At 35.5% G+C, this 25,935-nt stretch overlaps 1 protein-coding gene across 1 annotated transcript; it reads left to right on the top strand.

Moving 5' to 3' along the window:
* Positions 1 to 202: 202 nt before the first annotated feature.
* Positions 203 to 24,327, top strand: SRP72 (signal recognition particle 72). Its single transcript, XM_010966109.3, has 19 exons — positions 203 to 361; positions 2,242 to 2,362; positions 4,052 to 4,175; positions 5,469 to 5,612; positions 5,691 to 5,802; positions 7,478 to 7,509; positions 8,762 to 8,886; positions 8,980 to 9,037; positions 11,739 to 11,870; positions 12,749 to 12,877; positions 13,733 to 13,805; positions 15,282 to 15,346; positions 16,629 to 16,724; positions 17,538 to 17,641; positions 17,778 to 17,855; positions 18,662 to 18,799; positions 21,223 to 21,260; positions 22,149 to 22,308; positions 22,944 to 24,327. Exons 1-19 carry the CDS (start codon positions 253 to 255, stop codon positions 23,119 to 23,121), a joined length of 2,016 nt encoding a protein of 671 aa, XP_010964411.1. The 5' UTR covers positions 203 to 252; the 3' UTR covers positions 23,122 to 24,327.
* Positions 24,328 to 25,935: the final 1,608 nt, after the last annotated feature.

Genomic DNA, 25,935 nt, shown 5'->3' with positions numbered 1-25,935 from the left:
TCCTTTCTTGACCACTTCCTGGGGTCCGAAGCCTCGTTCCTCCAAACCCGTTTCAAATAAGGTATGTCGACTCTATCTATGCAAACTTGTACCTACGAGAGCTAAGACTGAGGTGTCTGACACTGACTCAGGGACAAAGACGCTTCCGACTCGAAACGCTTAGCAACCACCGGCTTCCTCCTCCGCTTGGCCACCTCCGAGATCCTCTTCCGGGACACAGGTCGTCCCGCCCCTCCCCTCGTCTCCTCCAAGATGGCGAGCAGCGGCAGTGGGGGTGTTTCGGTGCCTGCGCTCTGGAGTGAGGTGAACCGTTATGGCCAGAACGGCGACTTCACGCGCGCTCTCAAAACCATCAACAAGAGTAGGTGTCCGGGCGGGCGCCGGGGCGGGGGCGGGCCCGGGCGGATGGGAGGACGCGGCCTCCTTCCGGCGCGCGCGACCGCCTCCGAACAGGCGCTGGACGGGAGACCCCAGCCGTCCGGCGCTAGGGCCCGAACGCCCAGCGGCACAGGTCGCAGCCCCTCTGCTGCTTCTGGCCAGCCCTGGGTCCTGGGTGGCTTAGAGCCACGTGGACTTTCCTCTTTACCCACCGCGGGAAGCGAGGGAGGGATTTAAAGAGCCCGCAGCGTCCTGCGCTTCAAACTGTTTTCTTATTTAACTCCGCTGTTTTTACGCCTTATTTCGCAAATACTCCGCGGTATCTCCTTTTCTTCGCCCTTTTAACGGAGCGATCGAGACAGTATTGCTGAGGGAGCTTTTTCTCTTGGGCCTCAGCGCGGAGAGGAACCTGCTTGGGACACGTAGTTTGAAAGCTGATGCTGACGAGGTGGAACTTAAGGGTAGAGGGAAGGGCTAGATCTGGGTATCAGGCCTGTCATTCCCACAGGTAGACTCTGCCTGGTGTCTTCAGACGAGAAAAATGTGTGAAAGCACCGACGTTTGAAATAACGTTGAAAAGAGCAAAAATTTATCCTGTTTTTTGCCCAGTAACTGATCATTTCGAGTAAACTATCTTCAGTGTGATGTTCAACTCAGTATATTCTTTTATCCTTTACTACGTAACTGTAATGTGGCCGTGTCTTTTAATGCTCCCTGTCGTGCTAAATTCTTTACTGAAGATTTTGTCTGTAATTGTTAGATTTGGAAATGTAATTACCAGGCAGGGTTTGGCTGTTCAAAGCAGTAATAGCATACAAGGTGTATCTGTAACATAGAAGTATGAATTTTCAACAACCTATTGCTGGTTTAATGTGAAAAGAAGTGATTGTGCCCACAGTGCACATTTGGTGATTTCAGACATTGAGGAAAATAGCTACTAATTAGAATTATTTGATTCTTAAACTTGTTTTGAATTAACGTTGGCATTTGAGTGGGCCTGCCACCAGTACTACTCAGCGGTGTAGTAAGTATTTTGCAGGAATTCTTTAATTAGCAAGGGCTGTCAGTTTATTCATATATATTATATTCTTAATTGGCAGAAGTAATTTTGATTCTTAGACTGAGAAGTGAATTCCTATAGTTGCCCAGGAGCAGGGGGAGTGATCCTGGTCGTTTTGACACTGAACAGCTGTTCAGCATTGAAACTTGACCACCTGAGCCCTTCCTTATACCTCTCTTTAGTTATCTTAGGTGAAAAGGAAAATTTTGAATGGTTTTTGGAAATACTGCCAGCAAGATAAGTTGTTTGTATAATTTACAGCTTATAGATTTTTCCAAAATATTGTCATTTAATCTTAGTTACTTTGCAAAATAGGTAATGCTTTAATACTCATTTTATGAATCAGAAAATTGAGATTTGGCAGTCAGGTGACTTGTCTAAGACCTCAAGGCATATAGTGACAAGCCTGTACTCAATCCTAAGTCATTTGCTTCCAAGTTCTACGGGAACTGTTTTCTTTCTCTGTGAAGTAATGAAATATGTAGGATGTAGCATGCGTCTCAAGATGGAAAAAGCTATAGAAAACAGCTTCATTCTTGCTTATTTATTCACTTTATTTTTTTGGTACATGCATCTTGGGAATCTATCTCATTGAAAAGTCTAACTTACTAAATTATAACTCTCCTTGTTGCCACTTCTTAAGTTAAAAGTAAAGAATAGCCATTTCAAAAAATGTTCTGACTGATCATTTCTGCTGCCATGAAATTGGAAATGTAGTTTCCTGCGTCAGGAAGTGAAACATTTTAGTAAAAATATGGGAAGGGAATGGATTTTAAAACTGCTTTCCTAAATTTGCTCTCTAGTACTACAGATAAACAAGGATGATGTAACTGCCTTACACTGTAAAGTGGTATGCCTTATCCAGAATGGAAGTTTCAAGGAAGCCTTGAATGTCATCAATACTCACACCAAAGTGTTAGCCAAGTAAGTGATTTAATTAGTTTTTTTGTGCAGTTATCAGACACGTTTACTGTAGCTATAACCATTTCCACGTTTTTTTCCTCTACTAGTCAGTAATTTTTGACCTTTTTCTTTCCTTCCTTCATTTTTCCTTTTGCTTGCTGGTAGTGTTCCTGAAACTGGAAGAAACAATAGTAACTTTTGTTCTTTTCTGCCTTAAGGAGGCTTTTCTTTACTCTGTCTTCCCTTTGAACCATTCAGAAGAAGGTAAACTGTGGAGGGATTTGGGGGCATAAACAAGAGTAACAAGAGTTCTTAGAGGACATAAGGAGAACACCCCAACGGAAGTTTAATTAAAAAAAAAAAAGGCAGAGAATGCAGGACATCTAGGGCAGGGATGTATGAATAGAGGCCTCTAGGATGGCACGGCAGTCTTAGCCTGACTTTTGTGCCTACCTCCTTTGAGAATTGTTTAGGTGAGTGTGATTTTAGACCAAGATCTTTTAGTATCAGAGTTCTTTAGCAGTCTTTAGAATATGTAGCAGTTTTTGTTGTTGTTGTTAATCTTTTTCATTTATTTATTTCAATTGCCATTTTATGAAATGTGAACTTATATTCTGAATTGTTACTGTAATTTCATTTTTCTTTACAGTTATGCCTAAGCCCCAAAAGAAATGTGTATTGAAATGAAGTTTGCAGCATATTTATTCTTTAATATTTATAAGGTACAGAACAGTGTATCCTATACTTCCTTTTGTATAAGAAAAGGAGGATATAAGAATTTCTACGTGTGTTTTTTTTTGTTTTTGCAAAGACAAACACTATATGGAGAAACAATGAATAAAGATAGTCACTCACAGGAGGTGAGGAGACTAGGGTAGATTTGAATAATGGAGTAAAACCTTTCAGTGTATACCTTTTTGTGGGGGCAAATGCATGTATTATAGATAAAAACTAATTTTTGAACATTATTAAAAATAAAAGGATAATAAACAGGACACTGCTTTTTACTAGTAAACATGTTTATGCTAAAATTCAGTATTTTGAATTTTGGCCATTTTGTGACATAGGGAAATTTTAAAATAATTTTTTGTTAGTCAAGTAAATAAAAGATACTGCCATTTGCTTTGATAATTATTTTTCCTCATGAATTATGGTTGAAACTTCAAAATGAGTTTCATATGTGACACCAATGTGGATGAATTTTTAAGTCTATATATGTAAGTAGTGTTTTTGTAGTTGTGTGTTTACCAGTTTTGTTATAAGTACTAGGTTCTTTTAAGATTTCTAGCTACTTTTTCTTTGCTAATTATTTGCATCTTGAACAAGTTAAAAGCATTATATGGCTTATTACTTGATTAATAGATTTAAGAAACTAATATAACAACCCATTCAAAACAATGTTCTGATTGCCTTTGTGTCTAAAACAGTTATTTAACTGATTCATGATTTCATTCTTATATATTTGTTTCAAAAGATCAATAATTCTAGTAAGAATATCCATAAAAGCAAGAGAGCCTAGGGAAATGGATGTAGTATTTTCTGTCACTTATGAGGCATCTGATTTTCAGAAAAGTCACTAACCTTTGTCATCTGTTGTTAATGGGGATTAAATAACTAAATATGTATCAAATGTACTTAGAGCAGTATCTAGCATATGTTGGTGCTCTGTATTGTTAGCTAATAATCAGATACTGATTTTTCCTTTTTCAGTAACTCTCTTTCCTTTGAGAAGGCATATTGTGAGTACAGGCTAAACAGAATTGAGAATGCCTTGAAGACAATAGAAAGTGCAAACCAGCAGACAGACAAACTAAAGGAGCTTTATGGACAAGTGGTAATTACTGCTTTAAAATCCCTATTGACAATCATCCTGAGTAAGCATGACACTACCTATGGTAAGGAGCAGGGATGTGGAACCGCAGCCCATCCTGATGCTCCACAAACCAGTTCTTGGGGTTTGAACATATTCCCTCTTCTTGATCTTCATTTGAACAATTGCATATACTGTGTTCTATGAACAAATGACTTTCTCAAGGTAATTTAAAAATTGAGAACTATCCTATAAAATTTGGACATTTTAGTTGGAAAGATGAAGGCTAGTAAGCTTATATATTTACACAGTTTTGAAATAGTACTTCTAGTTTTTAGCTGGTGTTTTTTCTAGGTTTAAAATAAAAAAAAATCATGATGACTAAGAATTTGGCTAAATTCAGATAGTTCATGGAATCCCTGGAAATAGCTTATTCTAAAAGAGTTTTGAGACACGCAATTAAGCCTACTGTAAAATAGGGCTATTTATGATGAGAGGGCAAAAGTGTTACATTAAAACTAGCAAAACCCTCTTAAAATTTTTTAAAATGTCAACAACAATAATACAGCAATGTTATATTGAGTGTATTGTTCCTAAAAGGTAGTGTGAGTTTAACAAAGATTAAGGCAAATTTATGGATTGTAGATCTAAAAAGAATTCCTGTAAGCTGGGTTGGCTTAAATTCCAGCATTTTGAGACTGATGAAGGGCACCCATCTCTGTCATACATGGTAGACTAATTGACCTGGAGTGGCAGTTCTTACTGCCCTGTGAGAACAATTTGAATGAAAAAAGCAAGAATTATGTTATGTATACTTGATACTACCCTATCAAGGGGTGATTGTTGGTTTCTGGGAAAGAGAAATGAAGATTGAATATAATGATCTCCTAGGAAATATTAAGTCCTTCTGTTAACATCTGGTTTAGTTCCTGTTTATCAAGACATAGTAATCCTGTGGGAAATTTTTCTTGTTGTAAGTCAGATTTAAGTAACAGGGTTAGTTTCTATGGAATGGTTTTCTTTCACAACGCACTTAGGCACTTAACCTAACCTCGAGATGGAGACAGTACAATAGCTTTTCTAGCTGGATCATGCCTACAAGTATGCAATATAATAGGGATTCATTGCAAGTAACTTTTCAAAAGTATTATAGCATACAGAACTAATTGAAAAATTATAGCAGAGAAACAGTTGATTGTCCATGTTATGCTGAATTAGGTTTCTTATGTAGTGGTTCCAGAAAGGGTTTGTATGGTGTTAGGGATGTAACACAGTATTTGTCTTCTCTGACTTTTTGCTTGCTGTTTATCTCTTCAGTTATACCGGTTAGAACGCTATGATGAGTGCCTAGCTGTGTATAGAGATCTTGTCCGAAACTCCCAGGACGATTATGATGAGGAGAGAAAAACAAACCTTTCAGCAGTTGTTGCAGCTCAAAGCAACTGGGAAAAAGTGGTTCCAGTGAGTATCCCTGTGTACCCACACAGCCATGAAATAATATTTCTGTCTAGTGTTTGACTGGTTTTTGCTCTGTGACAGGAGAACTTGGGCCTCCAGGAAGGCACACACGAACTGTGCTACAATGCTGCATGTGCACTGATAGGACAAGGCCAGCTGAACCAGGCAATGAAAATCCTACAAAAAGCTGAAGGTTGGAAGTTTGTTAAAATTACATGTAAATGTAATATGCATGTAACTTTGCGAAATATTTTCAAACATCACATTTGACTTTTGGGAAGTTTTGTTTTGTTTTTGTTTTTTAAAACTTTATTGTATAATCTCTGTACAGTAAACTACACATATTTCAGATGTACAATTTGATGAATTTTGATAGCTGTATATACCTATGAAACCACCACCACAATCAAGATACCTAACATTTCCATCTCCGACTTTTGGGGAGTTTTTAAATGGAAATTATTGATGCAGTGGGAATTTCCCAAAGTCCATCTAGCGTTTGTCTTGGGTTCTGGACTGTATCTCTCCTCTCTTGCTGTCTAATCCCTAAGCCAGTCTACTTACCCATTTTCAATCACACCAAACCTTAAGTTTGAACTTTAATGAGTAGGTTTTTAAACAGGTAACTTTGACTGTTAAATGTAAATCAAGTGAGTTAATAAGCATTTGGTAAATATTATCATTATTGCTACTAAACACACAAGTATGTAATAATATGATTTGCCTGTGTGTGCACGTCTGCACACACACTACATTTATTCATTGATAACACTATTCAAGCACATTCTAAGTTCATTTAGTATGTTTCCATATACAATATCTACATGCTTTGAAGCTTTTAATTAAGAGAAAAAATAATTTTTTAGAGGGCTTATGTCTGGTCTCAACTCCTGAAACATTTAGACTTTCTTCTTTTCCTTGGAAGCTGTAAAAGTGATGTAGGGACTGCAGTGAATGATGGGGAGGAAAAAAAGGTGAAACAAGATCTGTTTTATTTTTAAATTTTGATGGTTAAAATAAGAGCAGAGGTTAGAGCATAATGAGAAGAAAAATATGTTTGGGAATTACAATGTCTGGATCATACCCAGTGTTGACAGTGGCATGGGAGAAGGCTAGCCTCATACACTGCAAGTTGGAATGTAAAAACAGTACAGGCTTCGCAGTGGGCAGTTTGGTGCAGGGTCGCGGATTTTGAGGTTTACATACCCTTTGATGTTAGAAATTTATTTTAAGGAAGTAAGTAAATAAGGAAATAAGATAAATTCACATATGTATCTGTATGGATGTTAACTGAAGGGATGTTCATAAAAACAAAAATCTAGAAACATGAGTTTCTATCCTATTAGAGGATTGGTCAAGTGTTACACCACAAAATAGAGTACCATGTGGTCATGAACAATTATCACATTAAAAATAATAATGTGGAGTAGGTGATATGTATTATAAAGATGTCTGCAATATATATATTTTTTCAAGAATATTTTGTTTGTTTTTTTGTTGGAGGGGAAGTAATTAGATTTATTTTAATGGAGGTACTGAGGATTAAACCAGTAGGATTATTGTCTTTATTTTTATACTTCTCTGTAATTGATTTTTTGCAGTCAACATTTGTAGCATTTATATTTTTAAAATTCTCATAAAAATTTTTTTATCTTAGGGATTACAAAGTGAAAGAAAATGCCAAAGAACTAGAATAATCAGGAACTGATATTTATGTAATGTATTTGATGCTAATGATAAATTCTAAATTTGCTTGTTATTAGATTATCTTAAATCTTCTGCTTGAGGATTTAGTTCTTGCTCTTTGGAATGTGAAACAAATGAGAGTTAACCAGCAATGTTAATTTTAAAACTATTTTTCCCTACAGATCTTTGCCGCCGTTCTTTATCAGAAGACTCTGTAAGTATTCTACTGTCGTTAAACCCAAATTTTACACTTCTGGATAATAAAAATTTTAGGAGACTTCATTGTAGTATTTATGACTTTTTGGAGTACATGTTGATTGATTAAATAGGAATCACAGTAGAACCTCTCTTGATCAGTTATCTGATGGAACCCCTTAGGGTAAGAAATTACAATACAAAAATCTTATATGCATTACACTTTTCATTTTAAAGGCATGCAAGTATAAATTCATTCTCCCGTTTTTAGATGTAGGGCCCAGGTCTTTGAGTAAGAGTCTATTCATGGGAATTCATGCATGTTTCTTACATAATCTACATATAATCCAACAGTCATGATCTCCAGTTTTGTTTTGTTTTTAAGTGCATTAGTATCTTAAAGACAGTTGTGAATTAGTTTCATTACAGAGTCCTTTTTTCACTAACATATTAGCATTTTCTTTCTTATACCTAATTAGATAATTTTCTTTAGGAACTCACTTTTATCAAATATTTCTGAGTATTCAGCATAGTTTTCATTGAAACAAGTCTCTCTTCACACTCAGTTCTTATGGTAATTAAATTTTATCATTTCCTTATGAAACACACTGGCACAGTGGGATTGGAAACAAACACATCTGACTCCTGGTCAGCATACGCTTACTAGGTGAGAGTGGGAGTGCCCAGTATGGCCAAAAAGAGCAGCCTCCTAGCCTTGAGCATTCCCTGTATGTGGGCATCAGTCAGTCTCAGGAAGAATGTAAACTATAGATTAATCTGGAGTGTTAGTTAAGAGAGCTTCTGTTTTAATTACAAAATTAGTTGCAGCTTTTGAAGTTTTTTGTATGGTGATAATTACTAGTTAAATTTTGTAATCTTTGGATTAGAATTATTTAAGAGTGAAGCATTTAAAAAATTATTTCTGTGAGAAGATTGTTTCCAAAATTTAGTGGCATTGTTGTAGAAAGTTAAACTTGCATGCTGGGTTTTACTTTTTCTCATTCTTAGATTTTAGAAAATAAAAGTGATCAATGAGTGATATTCCTGATCTTGTCACCGTGTTCTTCCAGAATCTGTCTTTTTGCCATTCTCATTTAAACTTCCCTCTTTTGGTGGCAATTCCTAAATTTTAGCAAACTGACTCAATGGGAAAATTACTGAAAATTATATATCTTTAGGGTTGTATCTCTTTTGAATGTTTGAATCACTAGATAAATATGTGAATCAATTTAGAGAATTTATAGAAAAAAAAAAATGTTTCTTCTCCTTAGGATGGGACTGAGGAAGACCCACAGGCAGAACTGGCCATCATTCATGGGCAGATGGCCTATATTCTGCAGCTTCAGGGTCGTACAGAGGAGGCTTTGCAACTCTACAACCAGATAATAAAACTAAAGTGAGTGAGTTATTAACAATGAGTATCTTTTATGTGGGATGAGGTTTCTTTTTAAAGGTTTGTTCCTTTTTGACTATTGCTTTTTGTTCCCAGGCCAACAGATGTGGCATTGCTAGCTGTGATTGCAAATAACATCATTACCATTAACAAGGTATGGAATATCCAAGGCTTTCCTACACTTGTATTTTATGCTGGAAGCATATTACCCCAGCCTTCTTCTAGGATAAGTTTTACCATGACTAAGTCCAGACGCAGCAAAATCACAATAGAGATTGTTATTTAACTCTCACAATGATGATGATTCTACAAGGTGTATTCAAGTAATCAAACTTGTTTTTTGTTATAGGACTGGACTTTAAAGTTACCCTTTTCCCATTATTTTTAAAAATTATTATTCTATACAGTTGTATCATTGTAATATATAATTATAATATCATTTCCCATTATTTTTATTATATGGAGAATGTCTATTTGTTAGAGTAGTAAATTGTTTGGACTTTGACTTTTTTCATACAGTAAGTCTGAATGCAGGTTTTCTATATATAGTTTTTTCTTTCCAGTGGTTTTTATTTGGTAGGTGGGGAGACATGGGCTGGTTCTCTCTTTCTCTGCCCCCTATGCCCCCTACCCTGCCCCTGCAACCCATGTATGAAATATTACAAGCATGTATATCAACAATCCTAAAGAGTACTGAACTTAAATAACAAGGTCCTACTGTATTACACAAAGAACTGCATTCAATATCTTGTGATAATCTCTAAAGAGAATTTGAAGAACATATTTATGTATTACTGAATCACTCTGCTGTATACCAGAAACTTAACACACATTGTAAATCAACTATACTTCAATTAAAAAAAAAGTTAAAAAAAAAAAAGTACTGTACTAGTCAAATTAACTACTGTTTGGAACATTGTTTTAATTGGAAAACATTTCCAGTTCAGATTTGAAATTCAAGTCAATAGGCAATTAGAAAAATTAACATTGGGTTTCTTTTGATAGGCCATGTGATTTTCCAAGTGCCATTTTATTTTATCCTCACAATTATCTTTTTAGTTAGCAGTAAGTACTTGTCTCCAATTTATAGAAGTATAGTCTGAGGCTGATTATAGGAGTTAAGTAATTTGTATAAGGTCACAGCCAGTAAGAGGTAGAACTTGGATTCAGGTTCCTGTCTCTGACTCCAAAGTGCTCTCCCTGTAGGCCTTTGTGATATCTCTCTCCTGTGGCAGAAATTCAGAGGATTCTCTTATGTGGGATAATGGCATTAAGAGAGGTAATAGTTATAGGATGTTGCAGGCCATTGACATAGTGTAGGTTTCTAAAAATTGACGCTGGCATTTGACTCTTAGCAGCAACATATACCTGCCTTGTTTATGGATAATTTGAAATGTCAGTGAGGACAAATTCTTTTTATCTGGGATATAATTTGTGGGAAAGAGAGTGTGTGAAGTACTAAATAGCTCAATCTAAATGTATTTATACATTGAACTTTCTTCAGTCAACAAATATTTATTTATGACTTTTTATTCAATACAGTGCTGGATGCATTAGGTAATGCAGAATAAATATGAGACATGGTCTTAATAATTATGTAGTTAAAAAAATCTCATTCTGCTGCTGGAAAAAATTTGTGTATGTTTAAATTCTTGTAGAGGGAAAGGGTACAGCTCAGGCTTAGCATGTACAAGGTCCTAGGATCAATCCCTAGTACCTCCCTTAAAAACAAACAAACCTGGTTACCTCCCCACTAAAAAAGTTTTAAAAGTAAATTCTTGTCATATACTTTGTAACTGCAGTATTTGATGAAAGAAAAGATGACTGGGTTGGCAAATTTGAGCTGACCCTTGAAGAAGGGGCATGGTTTGAAAGGTTAAGCAACAGCATAAGCAAATAAACATATGACAAAATATTTATGTCTTGTGGGGGGAAAGTGAGAGAACAGAAGATAAGAGGATACATCCATGTTGGCTAGTTTAAAAAAATAGGTTAGATTGAGTGATAATCAAGGTGTGGGAAGCCTTAAAAGATAAAAATTTTTGGTAAGTGCCATGGTAGCAAAGTTTAAAAGAAGTCTGGTAGTAGCGTGTGTGGTGAATTGAAGTATTAAAATAGTGACATAGGAGTTCCAACTATAAATATGATATCTTGAGGGTTGATTTATATGAAAGCCAGTTCCTTGCTATACATTAAAATAATTTCACATTGGTTTGGAGCTTCAACTCAGAAAAAGAATTTATTTTAGATTTCTTCTTTACCTCCTTTTGGTCTTTAAACTAGTGGAAGACCTGGTTTAAAAAGCACAGAGGTAACACTTATTTGCAAATATATTTATCATTTAGCAAAGCTAGAATATTGTGCACATAATAAACACTCAGATGCCCAGTTTGTCCTTTACAGGATGTAGCGTGACTTAATTGTCTTCTACTCTTATTCCATTCCATTTGCTTATATATAGACAATATGTCAGAGAGGAATAAATTACTTTCCTCATTTGTCATCTAAATTCTAAAGATGGTTTGTAGAAATTGCAAATTTAGATATCTTTATAGTTCTGATTTCCACAATAAGATTTGTTTAATCCCTATGTACTTTTCTTCAGAAAGCTAAAAATAAAGTTAAATAGTAGAAAGATAAAAGAAAATGAAGAACCCAAGCCAAATTTATATGTATCTTAGGAGTACAGGCCAGGTAGGTATATTAGCTTCCAAGCTCTTTTGCTGTGTTTACATAAAATAACTAAATGGAAGAGGAATAAAATAACTAAATGGAAGAGGAATAAGGCCTTGGAATGTTAAAAAGAGTTGAAGTCTGAGAGTGCCATTAATGGTGGATTAACTTTACTTTGTCAGGACCAAAATGTCTTTGACTCAAAGAAGAAGGTGAAATTAACCAATGCGGAAGGAGTAGAGTTTAAGCTTTCCAAGAAACAGCTGCAAGCTATAGAATTTAACAAAGCGTTACTCGCTATGTACACAAACCAGGTAGGTAACAGACCTCTGGCTTCCCTGGCTAAGTCTTTTGGAATATGGCACGTGAGGCATAATGAGTTTATCAGTCCAGTCTATTTATATTTTCATTTATATTTTGTCTTAAACCCATGTATACTTCAAAGTGTCATGTATTTGTTAAATAAGTAATTTTCCCAATTTTTTGTAAAGGTGTGCAGTTGGTGGCTTTTAAGTAGAAAACACTATTCACAGCTGTAAATGAGATAATTTTTCTCATACTCTTATTTCTAATCTCTCCAGACTAAAATAAAAATCATCAAAAATGCAGATCCTGATTATGGATTTAAGATCCATCTTTCATTTTAGTTTGTGCATAATCTCATCAAGTTATAAATGTTAAGGAGGTAGATTATAACTCTGCTACGGATAAATTCTAATTAAAATATGATTTCCTACTGTTCTAGGGCAGAGGTTTTCAGTGAGGGACTGACAGGCAGTACTGTTATTTAGAACTGAGTCAAGTTTTTCTTAAATGCTTTAGCGAGAAATACTTGTACATTTTGTTGTTTTGAAACAAAGGCTGACACTTGATGTGTTGGTTTCTTTTTTAACAAAATTCTGGAATTTAAGCATCCAAATGAATGTTTAGGATTTGTCCTTTCCTAAATGCTTTTAGAACTCATAACTTACATTCAAAACTCAAAACTTAAATGGAAATATTTTTCTTATAGGGTAAAATTGAGAATAGATGCTATAAACCACTTCTGTTATCCTAGGCAGTTCTTCACTTGCTGTTTTGTTCCAACTGATTTCCTTTCACCTCCCCCATCCTTCTTTTATTTTTGGTCATTCACATAATGACTTCATTAACCAGCTTATTTTTGTGGTGGGGGGTGGATATTGTTTTTTAGGCAGAACAATGCCGCAAAATATCTGCCAGTTTACAGTCCCAAAGTCCTGAACATCTCCTTCCTGTGTTAATCCAAGCTGCCCAGCTCTGCCGTGAAAAGCAGCATATGAAAGCAATAGAGCTGCTCCAGGTAAAACAATTACTTGAATTTTAAATGAGATGTCAGGTAGTTGCAACCTTGCTTCATTTTCATTATGTTACAACAGTGTACATAGAAGTTTGTAAATTTCATGGGACAACTAATAGGTAATGTGTATACCACTAGACGAATCCCAGAGTAGCGCTGTAGTCAATTCTTGGGCTGCAGCTTTTGTTTATATAAATTTGCATTAGTAAATATTTGCCATAAACCCCGAAGAATGCTTTTCATTTGGAGATTGATTTAACATGAAGTTAAGGGTTTGCTTTAGATTTAAAATACTAGAACAAACTTTACCCCCTTTTCACTAATGTATTCTCTAAGTCCCAGTTCAAAACCTCAGACAGTTACAGAGATACTGACTTGGTTTTTATCCAGACCAGCTGTTAAATCACATGTTTGAATTTCCTGAGGGTAGAATACATTGGAAGTGAATACATTGGTAGAATACATTGGTAGAATAAGTTGGACAGTGTAAAATTAGGACCATCTTGAGGGCAAAGTTGCCTAGCGGGGGACCCTTAGTAAGGAGTCATCATTTATTTGAGTATCTTTCTTTAAAAAAAAAAAAATCTATGTAGTAATCTCAATTATTATTTCTCTACTGATGACTTCCTAGAAACTTGACATCATTGCACTTACTTTCAGAGCATAATTTTAAAGCAAAGTGGATGTTGAATAAAATTTTTCCAAAGTTAAAATTTTGACCTGAAACCAGAAGTTTAATATTTTAAAACTGGATTTAAAATTTAATGAAGCTGAGGCCGAGATAAGTAATTAGAATGCGTGCATTTAGTTGTATAAATTAAATGTGATTTTTTTTTCCCCCAACTAAAAAAATTTTAGGAATTTTCAGATCAGCATCCAGAAAATGCTGCTGAAATTAAGCTGACCATGGCACAGCTGAAAATTTCCCAAGGTATTCATGATTATTTCATCATGATTAAAATATTTTAATGGAAACATACGGTTGGAATGATTCTGAAGTAATTGTGAACTATGATTTGTAAAACCTTTGCATAATAGTAAAGTATAATTATTGCTGTTTCAAACATGAAGCTAGATTGCGTGAGCTCCAGCACATTTTGTAGTGAGTTAGTAAGCCTTTTTCTTGGGTTATCCCTGTGTAGACTGTTTCTAAATCTGTTCCTTGAAAGCTTTTAGAAGGAAAAGAATGCCTCTGTTCCATGCTTAAGTTTCCTGGGTGTGTCATGTCACCTGGTAGTATTTGCATGAAATAAGGGTTACTTTGCATCCTAGTAGTCAATATTTCTTTGCTGTTTATTCTTCATTTATACTTTACAATCCATATCTTTGGTAGAGAAGAGGCAAGGAAATTTAATGAGAACTGACATTTTTGAATCTTACAGAAAACTGCTAGCATTTTTGCACCAGCCCTGAGTATCTAGAGCTGTGCTGTACGTATTTGGTAGCCACTATCCATATGTAGCTATTTTAAGTTAAATTAAAATTAACTGAAATTTAAAATTCAGTGCCTCAGTTGTGCTGGCAACATTTCAGAAGTTTTATAGCCACTTGTGACTGGTTGGACAGCATAGAAACAGATGTTTCCATTGTCACAGAAAGTTCTGTCACACAGCTGTTATCGGCCATGCATTCTCAATAGGGGTGATTGGTTTGGTGGGAGCAGGGGGTGGAAAAAATCTTAGATATTATGATGACTGAAGTGAAAATTTCATGGATACGGTAGAGGGGAGTTGGCAATTAGGGGGAAAAATGTGTAAAAAGGCTCCTTAGTAGGTTAGTAATGGAAACCAGATTGAGACCAGCCTACCCTGTTTTCACATTTCTTACCTCCCTCCTTTGTTTCTCTTTTCTTTTCCCACCTTGCTTTCTTCTTTTTCTTGTTTTCCACTTTATCTTTTCTCATCCAGTTTTCAGTTTATTTTTGCGAGGATTATTTATCATATTAAAATTATGGAGAGTGAGTCTGTAATGGTTTTTGTTTGTTTTGTTTTGTCTTTAAAGACTTTGGAAGGGTTAAGTTATTGAGGTCTGCAATGAGTGGAAAATCAGAATTTTAACACTGTAGGAAATTTTCCATTGCACTCATATCTACAGTAACGTATTTCAAGGCCTTTAGGGAAGGACTCCTACCTTTAAGTTACAGTCTGAAGAAGGAGAAATAGAACTCAATAGACTGTGAATCGGGAGACTTCTTTTCTGGTAGCAGCTCTGCCATTAACTTTGTGGGCATAAGCAAGGTATAGTGTTTCTTTAGGACTCAATTTCCTTTATTTGTAAAATGAGTAAATAGAATACATTATTCCCAAGGTCCCAAAGCTTGAGTATTTAGAGATGTTACAAAATTTGACTCTTAAATTTCTTGTCTTTTTCTTCAGTGTGATGTTGATTTTGTTTTTAATCTCATAAGGTAATATTTCCAAAGCATGTCTAATATTGAGAAGCATAGAGGAGTTAAAGCATAAACCAGGCATGGTGAGTTTATAACTAAAATATTGTAAGACTGAAATGTCATGGAGTTAATAGTCCATTGATATGTGTGACATTTTTTTGTTTTCACTTTAATTTCTTCTGCATTTTTTATATACTCATAACGTAGTAGCAGTAGGTAGGATAGTAACAATTTTCTGGTGTAAGTTTAATTTCATTTTATGCTCTGCTTTGCATTGATTATTTAGTCAAATGTGTCAGGCGCTACAGGCACTACTTGGGCCTTATATTACCACTGAAAGCCACCCTTAAATAAACTAAGACATATATAGTGAATTTCTCAGCCTAAATTATTTTATCATGTCTTTAGTATGATTTTTTTGAGCTAAAACAATTTAGTAAAAGTGGCCAATGAATTTAATTTTTAGTTCTCTGATTATTCAAGCATCACAGGCTTAGATCACTAATAAAGCTGTGAACACATCTGTTTCCAAGTAAAGACTGATTCTGTAGTGGTGGTATGTGCATTTATGTACAGGGACTGTTTTACCCTCTAGCTTGTCTACAGTTGACACTTGGTAAATGTGTAATAGTGTTATGGTAGTGCTTTCGGGCTATAATTACATTATGTTAGAATCAAATATACCATATGGCTGAAAATGTTTCATCTTGGTTGTCGGATTTATTGATGTAAAAGTCACTCAGATATTCCCTATTTATTCTTTTAGTACTTGTAGAACATTTTGTTCCTGTTATTATTTGTTCTCTTCTTTTCCTACTTAGTCTGGTTTATTAATTTTATTGATTTTTCTCAATGATCCAGCTTTTTGTTTCTGTTTCCCTTTTTGTCCTTATTTCCTGTTGCTCCTCCCCTTCTTGCTCCACTCCAGCCACATAGGCCTTGTTACTGTCCCTCTGACACACTAGGCAAGCTTTCACTGGCTTTCTGTAGCTGAGGCCACATGGAGCTCAGCATGGGAGTTCAGCCATGCTAGTTCACCTCAGTGATCACATCTTGGATGTCTCAGCAATGTCTTATTATATAAACTGATTTTCTAAGCATTTATTATAAACTTCTGTACTTGTTGTGGACTGGTTAACAGACTGTGAACTGGCACTGCTTAAGGGGAAAGGTATTTTTTATAGATAAACACCATTGTTGTTTATGGTATTTCTAGTCATTGTGCTCTAGCAATTTTTATGAATTAAGCACTAGTCGAGAGCCTAATGACCTTTTTTTGCTATTCAATGTTTTTCATTTTCAAAAAGCTTATCCTGAGAGGGAAGGAGGAATGCTATTTACTAATTTATACCTTTGGCTGGATAGGTGTCTGCATTAGTGACGATGTATAGCCATGAGGAAGATATTGACAGTGCCATTGAAGTCTTCACACAAGCTATCCAGTGGTATCAAAACCGTCAGGTAAAAATGTTGAGGGCATGTTTTTACATAAAAATAAAAAGCTGTAGTAGTGAACTCAAAATTAATGAGATTGAAACATTGCAACTCTTTAAAAGATGGCATGCTATTAGACCGTCTTTCAGTTTTTAAGTATACCAGATCCCAATAAAGTTATTAGAAGTAAGAAATAGCTGCAAAATGAAAAAAATATGCTCAGTTATGTTTTCTGAAGCTCCTTCCTCTGTTGTGTGTGTGTACAGGTGTTTGTATGTGTAATCTCAAGAAATAAGAATAATTGTACATGATTGCATATAAGTGATGTCATGGATGATAGTAATTGGTAGAACAGCAGTACATAGAATAATTGTGTATTATATCTCCATCTAATAGGAACATCTTTATTTTTTCCAGTATAGGTCTCTGCATAGGCAATATTCAGCTTTTAGATATACATATACACAGGTAGCATTTATACTGTTAGCACTATTAGCTGTGAGGAAATACCAGTGTTCTGGGAAGTATGTTAAATTAATGTTTGAGAAATACGGTGACATAACTTTAAAACTTGATTATGGGGGAATATTTCTAGTTTTAGACCAGATAGTCTAAGTAGAGATAGGTTGCATTCCAAACTCATAAATTGATCAACATTTGTAATAATTTGTCTATCCAGCTCTCTCTGTGTGTGTGAATTTGTTTTTTGTTGTTTAATGCATTCAGTAAAACTTAAGATGAGAAATTTAATGGATTGGTCCATTTTAAAGACCTAGTGACATTGACTTGCTAGATATTTAGCTTGTAACTTTTTTTCCTCTCTTTTTATTAAACGTATAGCCCAAATCTCCTGCTCATTTGTCCTTGGTAAGGGAAGCTGCGAACTTCAAACTCAAATATGGGCGGAAGAAGGAGGCAATTAGTGACCTAGAACAGCTATGGAAGTAAGCTCTGGAAGGTGGAGGTGTAGAAATCCAAGTTTTATTGCTCTTCTTTGATATGAGGGAGTTATTTTCCTTGTTTATGTTACTTTCTCCAGTTTTATAAACTGTTCAGTAACTTTCTTATTTCTTCTTTTAGACAGAATCCAAAAGATATTCACACCTTGGCACAGCTTATTTCTGCGTACTCACTCGTAGATCCTGAGAAGGCAAAAGCGTATCCTTTTGATTGTTCCAGATAACTCCCAAGTGCACACTAGATATCGTCCCTTACCTGTTTTGACCATGGCCATTTCTAAATTTCAGCAAACAAAACCCTTCCTTTAAGTAGTAAAAGCAAAAATGAGAATTTATTGATCAATGTGGCTGAAAATATAGTGATAGATCCAACTTGGGGTACAGTTTCATCCACAAGCAAAAATGAAATCAACAGGAATGCAGCTTGTATCTCTCCAGGTTCAAGCAGAGCAGCAAAGAAAAAAGAAGAAAACGCATATTTTATTTAGGTAGTTGTACATGATTCTGAAATGTCATTCTGATTGAACAGTCTTAGGTCACATCTCAAACAATTACTGATGGTAGGAGGGGATTTGGTGCCCTGATTGGCTGAGTTTGGACCATGTGTGCTACTCCAAATTTCCTTGGTGTTCCCAAAACTAAGGTGAGATGGTGGATGCTAAGCAGCCACAAGTCAAAAGCTTCTGCATTGAGCAAGTCTGTGTTTTGTAAGCTTGATAGTTGTTTTGCAGTGGAGTTTTCATTAAGCCACCACCTTGAAGTACATCACTGAACTAAGGAATGGATGATTAGATTATGACTCTTTTCTCAAATTCTTCTTTCATGATACATGATCTATAATTGACCTTATGACCTGCTGATTTATTATTCTATAGAAGATTTAAGAACCTTTTTTTGCTTTTGATGAAAGGCACCCAAAAAAGACTGTTTTTCTTTTGTCATGAGTATATTGGTAGACGTATATATGTATATATAATGTGTTCCTAAACTCCTGTATTATCCCAGTCTTAGTAAACATTTGCCCTCGTCAGATAGTATGTCTCTCAAAGTAGATGTTGAGGCTCTTGAAAATTCTCCTGGTGCTACGTACATTCGGAAGAAGGGTGGAAAAGTTGCTGGAGATAGTCAACCAAAGGAGCAAGGGTAATGTTTTTCATTGTAACATCCACCAGTGCTGATTTTAAGTTATATAAGAAATTTAAAAAATGCATTCTCATAAAAATTCCATGTGAATAAAGTTTAAGTCCCCTTTGCTACTTTTCCCTTCTCTTTCTGTGCTCAGCTTTTTGTCCTTGTTTCCCCCCTTCCTCCCTACTCAGAATTAACCTCCAGTACTAATTTAGTGTAGATACTTCCAGATCTTTTTCTTTGTGTTTACACACAGCTGATTTAGAAATATTTTTAGATTAGATTATTTTTTATTTTTTACAGAAACGGGATTGTACTGTATTTAACTGTTTTTGAACTTTCTTTCATTTACTAAGTCTGAGAGATTTTTCCATATTCTCAATGTAGACGTACTCTTTTTTTGCATAGTATTCCACAGGCTAGATATGCCCTACTTCACCTGTGCGTTATTGACGTACCTTTAGTACGTCATTTAACATTCTAAACCAGAGTTCAGGTGAGGTTTATTTTGCTGATCGGGAGGAAAAGTTAGCCAGCTTTGGTAACTTAGAAGAAGTCAAATTCTGATTCTTTCCTTGTTCTCCCTACATTGCTGTCTCAAAAACAACAGAGGCCTACTAAATAAAATATTTCAGGATTCTGTTTTTGACTCAGGATGAATAGAGACTGAAAGAGAGAGAACACTTCCCCAGCTTTGTGACTTTAATAATTTTTCACTATTTTTCCCTTTTTTAATGACTTGTGAAATCTAATTTTTCCTAACTTGAAAAATGTATCAGTGATAGTATATGATTGATTTCATTATGAACTCTGTGTTTGGTAAAAATGTATTATCCTAATAGATTTTAAAAAGGTAAATAAGGGATTGGCGTCTCAGAGATACTGTATTGGTCTGGATTCCATTTCATCATGATCTCAATTTCAAGCTTTATCAAGAACCCCAAAATAATAAATTCAAGCCAGATCTTAAGAGAATTTTCAAATAATGCCTATTTAAATATTTTCAGTATTTTTTCCCCTCTTCCAGTACAGGGCTGGATAATTAGTAAGAACATACAGTTCTTTTTTAATCCTTTAATCTTCTTTCCCTTTCCCTTAGACAGATTATTAAGACGTAGATTGACTTTAAAGCTTCTCAGTTTTAGCACTGTATTTTCATTAGGCATTATTAGTGCCTTTTACGCTGACTTCTGAATACAAAGATTTAGTTTCTTTTGAAGACATACTATATTGTTGACAAAAGAAAATTCATTGTCCTTGCCCTCAAAAAAACTCTCAATCTAGCAGGAAGGAAATATATTTAAGCATTAATTGAAATAAAGGTTGCATGTGCTACGACTGTGCAGGCATAGAGGAGTGTACCAGAGGGAAAAGTCCTTCCTGGGGACAGTGGAAGGTTAGGAAAGGCTTCAGGGAGGAGAGGATTGTGTTGACTCTAGAGAAGATGAGGATGAGGTAGGCAAAGTGTGAGCAAAGCAAAGAAGTAAGAAATGGCAGAGAATCTTCGGGAAATTGTAAGTACTGCTGTGGAGTATGATTTACTAGGAGACGATTCAGAAGACTATTGAAAAGAGAGATGAAGCTCCGAAGTAAGACACTGTATGTTGCATTTCTTACTCTTCAGGGTACCCCGAAAGAACTGTCACTGTTGAAAGACTTGGTAGAATGGAGTTCGGGCAGAAATTATTGTCTCATCTTTTAGTTTGCTGCTTCGTAGTTCCCATAGAGGTATATCACATATGAGTATGTCCTGAGATACTTGTTACGTCTTCATCTTTCCTACTGTAGCTCTCAGAGTACTTAACAGTTATTTTCAAGTGTTTTCTTGATTTTTTTATGCTCTTCCAGTACCTTTTTTTTCAGTGTATTTAATAAAGATTTTACTTTAAAAAAATTCAATAAACTCACAAATTTCAAAACTTGAAAGATAATAAAGTACAGAGTATAAATTCTTTCTTCTCACCCTGTCTGCCCTCTTCCCTCCCAAGGCCATAAATCCAGTATTACTTGTCTTGCATATCCTCCAAGAAATATTCTTTGCATGTATTCCACCTATACATGTTCTTCTGACAAAGAATTACAATTATTTTCTAGTTTTGCCAAATATAAGGTAACTTACCATAGAACTGTGGATTTTCGTGCTTGTACAGATTTCTTACCTTTTTGCATAGACTTAATATGTGCCAGTGTAAATGGTATCTATTTTCTGAAAACAGTTGTCACCCCTCTTTTCTAAACCACCTTCTAAAAACTGTAGTGTATGAAGCTTGCTTAAATTGAATCTGAATTGATATCCCAACTAGTTAACAGCTTTGGTGAGGTGGCACCAAATCTTAAACCCCTTTATGATGAAGTGCCCAGCTCACTCTTTTGAACATGCTTCATGCTGTATAAATATTTTATCACAGTGATGGTAATGATTTTTATTCTCTTTGTAGACAGGGAGATTTGAAAAAAAAGAAGAAAAAAAAGAAGGGTAAGACTTTTTTTTAAGTCTTTAGATTCTTTTCTATAAGATAAAAACTTGAATTTAGTCCTACGTAGAAATCTTTAGACATAAATATACTGTCCTCTTGTATCTATGAATACTGAACTTTGTCTCGATTATAGCTAACATTTATTTAATTTTGTAACTTTAAAGAGTGCAGTTCTGAAGTTTGAGTGCCTGAATTCAAATTGTTGCTCTAGTAACATTGCTCTTTTGCTGGGACTGTGAACAGGTCTGTAACATACCTGCCTGAGTTTTTCAGCTGTGAAGTGGAATATGATGGTGTATACCTCATAGGATTAAATAAGTTATTACATGTAAAGCTCTTAGAACAGTGCCTGGCACACCATAAGCCTTTATACATTAGGGAGCTTTTGGCTACAAGTATCATAGAACTCCATGAGACTAGCTTAAGAAAATTTATTGTTTATGAAACTGGCAGTGTAGAGGAAGGTTAGCATCAAGGTCGGTTTATCCGGTAGTTGTATCTCTTTGTTCTACTTTGCTCAAAACTGGACCCATTACGGTAATCAGATGTTTGTTGGAAACAGGGCCACCTACTTGTCATTTCCATCCATCAGGACATAGAGAGCCTTTCTGCACTTGGCAAGCCTTTCCCATTAATCTGATTGGGCCAACATAGGTCAGTGTCCGGCCATGAATCACTAACCATGGGAATGCCATGCATTCATAGGTTTAGGCTGTCTTAATCCAGGGCAAAAGTGGGTAAAATTATACAAATAAAACTTTCTCAGAGAAACTTATTTCACTTTTAATGTTTTTTTATTCCCAGGCTTGGGCACAGTGTTTAAACAGACTGTCTTAGAAGCATTATGGGCAGACCTCTCATTTCTTTATCAATTAATTGTTACACAGGAAAACTGCCTAAGAATTATGACCCAAAAGTGACCCCAGATCCAGAAAGATGGCTACCAATGCGTGAACGTTCTTACTACCGGGGAAGAAAGAAGGGTAAAAAGAAGGATCAGATTGGAAAAGGGACCCAGGGAGCGACTGCAGGAGCTTCATCTGAACTGTAAGACATTGCTCCCCAGTTGAAGTCCCTCAGTGCGTAGACTGCTTTCTGAGATTGACTCAGGGTCATTAGTAAGAATTTTTAAAACACATTTTCAGTATGAGAAGTATAGTCAGATTATCTTTAATAAATGTTTTGTAGCATGCTTATTATGTAAAGGAAAGAAAATGTATTGTTTCTGGTTTGGTTATATTGTAAATACTAGAATTAGAAGATTGTATTGTAAATATTAGGACTACAGTACTTTCAGAAGGAAACTAAATACGTGGAGTCATTCAACTAACTAAATATCTAGGTAAACAGATATAAATAAATAATGTGACTAGAAAGCAGAATTTAAAATTTTCTAAATAACTTATTTCTAATGGTAAGATTGTAGGTCATTAAAATTTTCTTTATTTTCTAAGCTTTCCAAAAATTGGCACGTGCAGTCTATTACTTTTTTAAAAATTATAAAGCAGTAAAAATTTTATTCAAAAGAAAAATGGATAGGGAGTTGGGGAACCCACCTTAAAAGAAATAGACTATGTGTAGGAGATTGTGAGGTGTGGAAAGTGAAATCCATGTACAGAAATTTTTATAGCTTTTTGTTGAATATATGAATGACCAACACTGTGCTGATCTGATGATTTCAGGGATGCCAGTAAAACTGTGAGCAGCCCACCCACCTCCCCAAGACCTGGCAGTGCAGCAACAGCATCTACATCTACAAGTAATATCATACCCCCAAGACACCAGAAACCTGCAGGGGCTCCAGCGACAAAGAAGAAGCAGCAACAGAAAAAGAAGAAAGGTGGAAAAGGTGGCTGGTGATTAGAACATTCTTGTTGTAGGCTATTTTTAAACTAGTCTCAGTAATACTAGGGACATAATAAAGGTAACACAGCAAGAAGCACAGAGCTGCTCCCTCTCCCATCCCCACATTTTCATAAAATTATTTTTTTGTGCATCAAACAGGAAAACATCTTCCTGGAACTCTTACCTAGTCAGATTTGGCCTACTTGGTACCACTTGCTTTGCACAGATGATGACTCAAAATAATTGGGCATTTAGTCACTTTGATAACTATTGTATCCTCTTTGTGTGCTGATCTGGTGTTTTTTTTCAATTTCACGAACAAGGCATGTTATCCAAGGTTTCCTAGGATATAAACAGAAACTACTTCTGCTTCAACTAGAGTCTGAAGATACTTATTCTATCAAGTTTCAATTAAATTATGTTTTAGGAGGCCTTAGGGGACAAAGTGGAGTCTTCTGAGCATTCCAAACACCTGCTTGGAAATAGCATGCGATAAAAAGGGACCTTATTAATACACTGGTGTTCTTCACTTCATTACATGAGTGGCCACAGGAAAACTAAAGTAAATGTCTTGATTATTCCGACTGTAAATTCTGTCATATGATACTGGAATATGGAATGCTATATATATTATATATATATAATATATAGCACATATATGTAAATTAGGACTTCTTTGTGCCCCCATTTCATTTTCAAATTATGGTACCATTATGCCGACTTAGCACCATCAAAGATTTCAAAGAAAATATATCAGTGTTGCAAGAAGTTGACTCTTAGACCCAGTGTTCTGAGGTCAGATGGATTTGGACTGCTTCAGTCAGAAAGATTTAAATGGCCTCTATCAAGAGCATTAAGTGTTAACTTCCTACATAGAGAGGAAATCAATACCAGAGTTCAGGAGTAGGCAGTGTTAAAACTTAACAAAACTGGCCCAGTTATTATGTCTCAAATGACTCTTCTTTCTAGTTGGGGGTATGACCATTCATTACCCTTCTCAAAGTAATGAAGTATTGTAGTCAGCCTGTGATGTCACTGTCGCTCTTGTCTTGCCTTGTTTTCTTTCCCATTGAACAGCTATGAGACACATACTGGGATGCCCACCTTTCTTAGTTTTCATTTTATGCTGCCCAGGATAGCATTCACCTTAGACTTAAGAGTATTTCCTTGTGGTCATATTTCTCTGTCCTTGTTAATAAAGTGCTGCTGTGTTTGACTCAATATATCTACTGAAACTTCTTCAAAGAGTTTTTTAAAAAGGCTTTTTCCTCCTTTATAAGAGTAAGAAATGTGGTGCTGCCTTTCTGTTTAGAATAATCAATCTATGGTGGCATCTAAACAAGAGACCCTTGTATACGAATGATTTACTATGGCATTATACTTTTTGAGCTCTCAGAATAGTCTTTTGCTAAGAGTGACAGATATTTATTCCTCTTGAATATATACCCTATTTCAGGAATTGTTAGTAAATTTGTGATTTAGGATTCCATTAAATTTCTGCGGTGAAGAATAATCATTTTTTAGGTTAACTAAAGTACAGAATTTTGGTGAAAATTATCCATCAATGAAAATTTTGACCAAGGCACAACAGTGAAATTTACAGCTATTTTGTCATTGTAATTGCTAGTCATTGTTATTATCAGTCATTACTAAGCAGTGGAAACCTCAGTTCAGATAAGTTGTAATTGTCAAATGAAGTGTAAACACCTACATTAACTTTCTAGTAATTATTTCTTTTTTTGGACAGTTCTTTAATGAATGACATATATACTTTGTGTATATATATGTGTGTGTGTGTGTGTACATTTATAAAAACCAATATAGATACATCCATTCACTGTGGCACATTTTAAAATAAAATAATCTAGCAGTGAGTATGGATTAAAGTGTTTTGGGTGTTAGCATTTTATGGAGGACTTCCTGTTAGTAGTATATCTAAGAACTTTTTAAACTGAGTTATCAAAAATTGTCCCCTGCCCTTCCCAGCAAAACCAGAAAACAAAACTAATGGGATTGAGAGAACCTTGAAACCTAGTTTCAACTTCACTGAAAATTCATCATGTTGAAATCTGTATATAAACAAGTTGAGGAGAAAACATGTTTTAAGTCATTAAACAATATTTTCAAGACTACTTGGAAACAGCTAACATTAAAAACTACTTAAAAACTGTTGGATAACTCAGGCCTTCCTGGAACCTGCCATTCATTCATTGTTCCTTATAAACCTATTTGAAATGTAGATCTGATGAAGGAAGGTCAGTTTTTTGCATTAAGATAATTTTGTTACACGATGAAATACACTAAATCCAATTTAATAAAATAAAAGAACCATCCACATACTTCTCAACCAGTTTAAGCAACGTTACACCACATTTGAAAAGCCCTGTGGGTACCTTATATGCTACATGTTAGATCATTGTGGGGGCGACTAGACGATTTTGTTTTGTTGTTTTAACACCCGTTATTGCCAGTAGCTGTGATCCTGGCAGAGTATCTCCAGAGAATTTTTTATTAAGAGAAATGTAACAAATTTTAAATAAGTGAACCGTTCAGGTACCTCTGTTGTTTTTATTCAACATCCTGGATAGAGTCTAGACGGTGCTGGTAGACTTACACAGGACGGAGGGCGAGGAGATACCCAACTTCACTCTCCAGGCTTGTGATTACTAGCTAGGGGAAGGCGGGGAATCCTCTGGAGACCCTCAGGACCCCGGCGTCTCGAGCATTCTCCGAGTCGGAGACCCGTCCGCCGGGCGGGCTCCGGGATGAGGCGGGAGAGGTGAGGCGCTGAGATCTGGGCGAGCGTTAAAGGCCTTTCTGAGACACCCT

Source organism: Camelus bactrianus, chromosome 2 (genome assembly GCF_048773025.1).
Source record: "Camelus bactrianus isolate YW-2024 breed Bactrian camel chromosome 2, ASM4877302v1, whole genome shotgun sequence".
In the NCBI taxonomy this organism is placed as follows: Eukaryota; Metazoa; Chordata; class Mammalia; order Artiodactyla; family Camelidae; genus Camelus; species Camelus bactrianus.
The sequence above is the reverse complement of the archived record's forward strand: the minus strand, read 5'-3'. Positions and strand labels throughout refer to the sequence as shown.

Bases quoted from the DNA above. Each gene is read 5' to 3' on its own strand.
- SRP72 (XM_010966109.3), top strand. From the start codon at position 253: ATGGCGAGCAGCGGCAGTGGGGGTGTTTCGGTGCCTGCGCTCTGGAGT. The intron at 5,613-5,690 runs GTGAGTATCCCT...GCTCTGTGACAG, and splicing joins ACTGGGAAAAAGTGGTTCCA to GAGAACTTGGGCCTCCAGGA. The intron at 16,725-17,537 runs GTAAAAATGTTG...TTAAACGTATAG, and splicing joins AGTGGTATCAAAACCGTCAG to CCCAAATCTCCTGCTCATTT.